We start from the raw sequence: 7018 nt of genomic DNA on the forward strand, positions 1-7018 counted from the left end.
ACACAGTTGAAACCATGAAACAAATGTGGATACACAATTCACAAAAGTAATACTAACCAAACGCGGCTTAGATCACGAAATCAAACACGAGTACAAAGCCCACAAGACGAACTAGCTAGTTTTTAACCACAGCTACAGGTGTTTAGAATTCTCTTAAAAATCACGCTTCAAGCATGCAAGAAAAATAATTATTACTATAATAAACTTATCATTTTCAACATTAAACTCACATGAATTGTTTCAAATCTCAAAATTTGCCAAAATCATACTTTAAACTTGCATTAATTGAGTAACTAATAAATTTCAAAGCTTAACAACCATATAAGAATGCTTTCATCAATTTTGAAAATATATTTTTGAGAATAAATAAATGCACATATCATAATTTATTTATCCTTCATCAATATTCCATAATTTCCAAAATTAATATAATTTATAAGAATAAAATATTTTAGTAAAAGACTATTAAAAATAAATTAAATGAAATACTATTCACTTACATGTCGGAGTTTAAAATTCTCAAAGGTATCATTTCTTTAATTTTTATCAGGTTCCGTTCTTCCTCATACCCTATCAAGATATAAATAAATAAAATTCTAATAAATTTTCAATCTTTAACACAATTTCAAATTAAATTAACCATCATCATCTAAAATTCAAAGTCAAATTTATGATTTAAAATTGGTCTAAGCATTATCATTCTTTCTTATGACTTCCTCCATAAAGTTTTAGCCATGCTATTCCATTTCTAAGGTAAAATTTTCTATTAGACATTTCATCAAATATTATATAGGCATAATTTATCATGCTAATATTAACATTTTCTTCAAGTTTCATGTCTCATCTTTTCTAGCATAATTCTAACCAATTCTTCGTCATCAACCAATTTAAAGAAAATGAATTTGACTCCAAAGTTCACCCATATATATGCACACACATCATTTTCAAGCTGTAAGATAATTTTCAGATCAAATTTGAATTTCTTCTTCCCTAAAACAGTATGGGCAGCAGCAAAACACACATTCGAAATTTTATAACTTCAACCATTCTTTCAGTCCTTTACGCACAGAAACAATTACAAATAAGCGGGTTGCCTCCATTAACATTAGCTTACACCGGAGAGAAGAAGACAGCGGGTGTAGGGGAAAATGATAGCAAACAATTTATGAATCTCCCATAACCATTAATCAACTCTCACAGCAAAGATTCTTCAAAGAACGAGAGAAAGTCGAGGATTCTACCTTAGATAATTCACGTTGCATGAACAGAACAAGAAGGAGGCAATCTTGTATATGAACAGTGGAGAATGAGGGACTATGTAATCATACTAACAGCAATGAAAAACTGTCTCACGATCTAAAACATAAAGAAAATAGAAGCCAAGAATACTGACCAGTGAGAACGAAGCAAAAACAACCACAACCAACGACTTAGCTCTCATGCAACAATGACACAAACAAGGAGGAGGAAGAGAATCTTACATCTGCACAGTGAAGGAGAGGAAGACTGCTATCGAGCATAGAGAAGAGATGAGCAAACCGATGATTGATAAAGTGAGCAAACAAAAGAAGCAAGTTCTCCTGTTCACCTGCACAGCCATGCCAACAATAAAGAAGAAAGGGACTGATCTAGAACAGAGGAGAGGAAGAGGTCACGTTTGGTTGATCAAGGATGGACGAGACAACAGCAATGACAAGCATGCCAACGATGCTGAGTTCAAAGAGAAGAAAGGCCAAAGTGCAGAGGAAGGAACGAAAAATGACTGAAATCAAAATCTCCACTCTTGACAGCTTTGGAAAGATCAAAGAAGAGGGTGGAAAATTTCATTTCTTATCAGATGTGAAAAGGGCAGTTTGGTAATTTCATAAACAAAAGCAAGAAAAATGAAATTCCCTTGATTCTATCATATTTGAACGCCTGACTTGATGTTTATTATTTACAACCCTCTTCCACTACACTAACATCCCTTCTTGTCACAATAATTTCAAAGACTAATATAATTATTATTAAAACATAAATTTATTTATTAATTAATTTTTTTTACTTGAATTCTTGGGTCATTACAACTTGAATCGAGTGGGGAGGGAGGGAGAGCAATTGTTGGAGGTCGAAGACAAGCGAAGGTCGAACACGATTGAGTTGAGACCCAAGAAGCACAAAGCTTGAAGCTCTAAGACAAGTTGCCTGAAGAGTGAAGTTGAACACGAAGCTCGAAGCTTACAGCTTAAGGACCACGGCGAGACGACAGCATGGCATGAATGATGCAGTGGAAGACTAGAAGTTCACTGGTTTAGTGAGTGCAAGCAAGAAGCCAAGAGCACAGAGCAGAGGATCTAAAGATGAACCAACAAAGCAACTCATTTAGTCAGGGCTTCTGCTTCTGCATCTTTTTTTTCTAACCACGAGTAAGGCTAGTTGATTTGAGTTAATCCCTAATCACCCAAGTTAACTCAAGTCAATTAGACCCACAACAAAACATAAAATTGGATCGGACACAGAGCTAGATCGTCATATCACCAGTCCAACTTACCAGTCCAATTTGGTTTTAAAAACAATGGATGAAATAAATGCATAATTAAATTTTTAACTAAATTCAGTTATTGATAACATGTTATTGCTCACCAATCGACACCATCGGATCATATTTATTTAGGGTCTTAAAAATAAGAATAATTTTAAAATATATATTAACCAATCCTCTCCGGTTTTCCTTTCCTTTCTTTCCTATCCTTTTTTTTTTTTTGTCTTTTTAAATCTTTCGCAAAAACAAAAAAAGACATGAGCGACAGCGTTCAAATTCTTTCTCGTTTTTTTTTTTTTTGGACATGAGAGAGTGACACAGTTTCACTGACACAGCTGCACCCGTTTTTTGCCCTTTTCTCGGAAGATAGTCACGACTCCCGAGGGGAGATTCAACGAAGGCAATGCATGTGGGGCCCATTCATCCCTCATCTCTTTCGCACTCTTGATGCTTTCCTAAGACGGAGAGAACATAGACCCCTCCGCCGACGGCTACTTCAAATTTTGTGCGGAAAATGAATCCACAGTTGTTTTCCTCAAGTAGACCGACAATACGGAAATGCTTGGGATCGCATGGATTGAAGTGGCAAAAGGATCGGATTCCATGTAAAGAAAGGATCAACCGCGGATACTCATAAATCATGATAGCTTATATCAACTGGCCAGCTAGTCCTGGTCGAACCGTTCTATGTAACCTTGCAGCATTGGCACAGAACTCTTGGCGAGCATTGCTTCTGACCTTCAGAAACGACTTTTTGCGCACACCGAGAATTGAAGCTGTTGGTTTCAATCAGCCTTAAAAACCGCGAAATTCCGCAGTATTTCCCATAGTTCAAAGTGCACGCATATATACAGTAACAAATATCTACCAGAATAAATCTCCCGGCCGAGTACCTGGACTCTGGAATGAGACCTGCGTTGAACCAATAGACTAACAAGGAATAGGCTGCTTCTTATACAAGAATGAATATACATATAATATACGCGCCCGTGCAAGAGGTATGCTCGTCAAGGCAAACATATGAAAAATAATTATATAAAAAAGACAGCAACAGCATACACAGATAGAGACACACTAATCCAGAAGTTTACCTGAGTAACTTGTTTCATCTTTTGATATTTTTCAGAGAAAAAAATAAAAGAAGTCGATCAAGATAAATATTTGAATCTTCAAAATGAAAAGAAAGTTATATGTCATGCAATAGGTAAGTACGAACCGAAAGCGCGGAAACACACGACTTAATTAATTAGTGCTGTAAAGACACAGTCTTGCATTAACTGAACATGAAAAAAGAGACGAGTCCAAGTTCTTGTTCAAAGTCTAGACACGCAGGGCAATAAATATACAGGCACTTTGAAGGGACGCTGATGATATACACAGGACACGGGGACCTGAGATGATGCGAGATCCAATCCTCAGGGAAGGCCATTACAGAAGCCATGCGGAGATTACATGCACGATTCTCAACGTCCTTCCCTCTCCTGGGAGGATGTCGTCCCTGTGTTATTCTGACTCGAGGTTCTCGCGTCTCTCGAAGCCTCTTCTCTTCTCTGTCTGATCCCCCATCTTCCTGCCGCATTCCCTTCACACCATGCATTCATTATGATATTTGTGAGAGATCATATAATGTTGAAGTAACTCTAAAACACAATACATAGAACGACAACTAACCCCTTCTCCTCCCAGCTCTGGCAGGAGGATGAAACACACCAGTCCCTGCGGCAACAATCTGAGTCATCACGTTTATCTGAAGCGGCTGATGATAGTGTGGCGCCGGCAAACCAGGAAGTAATAATGGGATTCCTAGATGGACGCCATCATTCGGCGGCTACGAATATCGATCAAACCACAGAAGCTTTTCATTACTCATTGAAGCTAAATTAATGCGTTGAAAAAATTGAAGCTATACAGACACGTACAAACCATAAGATTCATCTTAACTATCTAAGCAACTATTTATCAACTTCAAGAACCATATATTATTTGCAACTTTTTCTGTTCTCGTTGCTTCTTTGATGAAATAATTAAGCTGATTCATTCAATTCGTCTGGATTATCTGTATAAGTGAGACAACTATAGGTACATGACAATATATCATCGATTCACAGAAACAAACATGGTTTGTACGAGAAGCGTCACACGACAGAACATGCGTGTCAAACTAAAATAACACAATTCAAAGACAAGAAAAACACGGTTTCAGATCGAGGCCAAACTGAGCGCGGGACGGGACCAAGTAGGTCACCTGAGATAGCGGAGCTGGAGGTGGCGGATAATGGTGGGCGTATGGTTGCAGGAAGCAAGCATATGCACGACAATAAGAAGTAGAGAGAAATGCTAGATCGAATTCAAGGGGCAGGACTGGCGTCACGGGACCAGGAATCCAACCATACCCAGGTGGTGGTATTACAAAATCCTGCGACCATAAAAGCAATTCAAAAGAATCAAGATCTGCCTGGTGTCAATTGAAATCTACCTTAGATATGCGAAAAATATTGAAAGCGAGGAAGGAACCTGTGAGTAGGATGGGAAAATTGGATTGGGATGGACGAAGAGGTAGGGGTCAAACTCCCAAGGAAGGTAAAGTGGATGGGAAGGATAGCCATAATCCGCCATAGATAAGAACTGATATGAAATGGGTGTGGTGGGAGTAATAGAAGTAGATGAAATTGAGTGAGCTGGGGAGGGACTATATAGTGAGAATAAGACGACGATGATATCACCATGCGGTTACGATTTCAAGAAACGAGACTGAGAGAATAGGGCCTCGTTTGGTAATCGTTAATAAGGAAATGCTTTTATTCACTTGCAAAATGATAAATAAATACACATATGCTAATGGAGCCTATACAGTGATTATATTTCTAAAACGTGTCAGCTAATATTAATATGCTAACCGTGTAATAAATGCACCGCATTAATTAGCCCATTTTTGTTTCTTTTTGGACCGAATCACTTTTATATTTACTTATTTTCTTTATTTCTCAATATTTTCAAATTATATATACTAATATAAGAAATTATTGCAAAGACATGTTGCACTGTGTTATTCATATTTTATCCAATAAAACATATCACGTCAGGTAATTGTAAATATAAATTATTTATATCATTAATAATGATAGATATGTAACATATAAAAAAATTAAAGAATTACTCTATTACAAAAATAAAGTCGTTAAAACTAATAACATATATATGAGATTATATTTGATTAAACTGGTGTAGCATGACATTTTTATAGAACTTTGTTCATATAGAGCACTGAACCCATATAAAAATTTCTCACGCTAATTAACATTTTTTTCTTAAACATGTCATCCCACATGGCACAATCTCTCTCGCTTCTTTTTAACAGAAGTAACAGTACTACCAACAATTCCTTGGACTACTTTTCACTCACACACACACTGAGGGAGAGGGAGGGGGAGGGGGAGGGGGAGGGGTGGAGAGAGAGTTTTCTATGATCAAACTACATAAACTTGCGTTTCATGCAGAATGAGACTTCCAATGTTTTCAATATGTATGTGTATGTATGTATGAGTAACTCACCAAGATAAACACCACAGAGGAATATCACAAGTTCTTAATTAATTTGGATTCTGAAACATTCTCCAAACTAGGACATATGGCTACTTGATCCGCTACTTATGGAAACAATCTGAAGTTCTTTTTTTTTTTATTCTTTCTCTTTTGGTGAAACAATCTAAAGTTCTTTTACGTTCACATGAGAACTGTTGACTTTACAACATTAAGAGAAATAAAATATAGCCTAAATGTTATGTAAGACTGAAAATCCAAATCTGTTACCACTTCAAGACTTGCAATAGAAAAATTTCCGAACCGCAGATATTTCAAAATCTAACCGTAAGATTGCGTGTGTCTCATACGCGCAATAAAAACTCCATTCAAATTAAATCTTCAATATTTCATCAGATTGTCTTTTATCCAATTATATCAGCCGTTAACAATAAATGGGTGGAACTTTGTATTTAAAAAAAAATATTTGAACTAACATGCTCATATAGCTGAAATGGATTTGAGGAAAACTAGACGTTACCGATTGATAAGATTTAACCAAGGAAAAAGGTTTATGGACATGGAGCTTGAATTGTAGTTAAATTATTGATCCCAAAATGAATAATTAATTACTTAGCTTGGTCAAAGAAGAACGTGTGAGAAAAGGGGCTACCTCTGTGTGTGTGTCTCTCTCTCATATATAGTATGGATATTGGATAAGATTCAGTGGAATAATGCTTAGATCCTTTACACTGAGCATTACAATATATAATTGCCTTAATTTCCATTTCTTCCTCCATGTGTAACTGATTGAACCAAAATCATAACCCAGGCCCAATTGTGGTGATGCCCAAAGCCCAAACTAGAAAAAAAGAACAGTCAGCCCATTAGCAATCCAATCTTGCATGAATAAATGGAATGGTGCATTTTAAGAAAAGGCTTGACGGAGTCATGTCCACTTTGTCCACTCTTCAAGAA

The 7018-nt window shown here is 36.5% G+C and overlaps 1 protein-coding gene across 1 annotated transcript; it reads right to left on the minus strand.

Annotated features, from left to right (window-relative positions):
* Nucleotides 1-3626: 3626 nt before the first annotated feature.
* LOC129308279 (leucine-rich repeat extensin-like protein 1) lies at nucleotides 3627-5155 on the minus strand. Its single transcript, XM_054949355.1, has 4 exons — nucleotides 5036-5155; nucleotides 4767-4937; nucleotides 4193-4349; nucleotides 3627-4103 (listed from the first exon to the last, which is right to left on the minus strand). The coding sequence occupies exons 1-4, from the start codon at nucleotides 5135-5137 to the stop codon at nucleotides 3985-3987; spliced, it is 549 nt and encodes a 182-aa protein (XP_054805330.1). The 5' UTR covers nucleotides 5138-5155; the 3' UTR covers nucleotides 3627-3984.
* Nucleotides 5156-7018: the final 1863 nt, after the last annotated feature.

This window comes from Prosopis cineraria, unplaced genomic scaffold (genome assembly GCF_029017545.1).
Source record: "Prosopis cineraria cultivar Desert tree isolate PC_DT_omini unplaced genomic scaffold, ASM2901754v1 PC1, whole genome shotgun sequence".
Taxonomy (NCBI): Eukaryota; Viridiplantae; Streptophyta; class Magnoliopsida; order Fabales; family Fabaceae; genus Prosopis; species Prosopis cineraria.

What these genes read in the sequence shown, in the direction of transcription:
- LOC129308279 (XM_054949355.1), bottom strand. Translation starts at nt 5,137, where the DNA reads ATGGCGGATTATGGCTATCCTTCCCATCCACTTTACCTTCCTTGGGAG. An exon ending in CTCCAGCTCCGCTATCTCAG is followed by an intron (nt 4,350 to 4,766) that starts GTGACCTACTTG and finishes CGATATTCGTAG; the next exon opens with CCGCCGAATGATGGCGTCCA. An exon ending in CAGAGCTGGGAGGAGAAGGG is followed by an intron (nt 4,104 to 4,192) that starts GTTAGTTGTCGT and finishes CATGGTGTGAAG; the next exon opens with GGAATGCGGCAGGAAGATGG.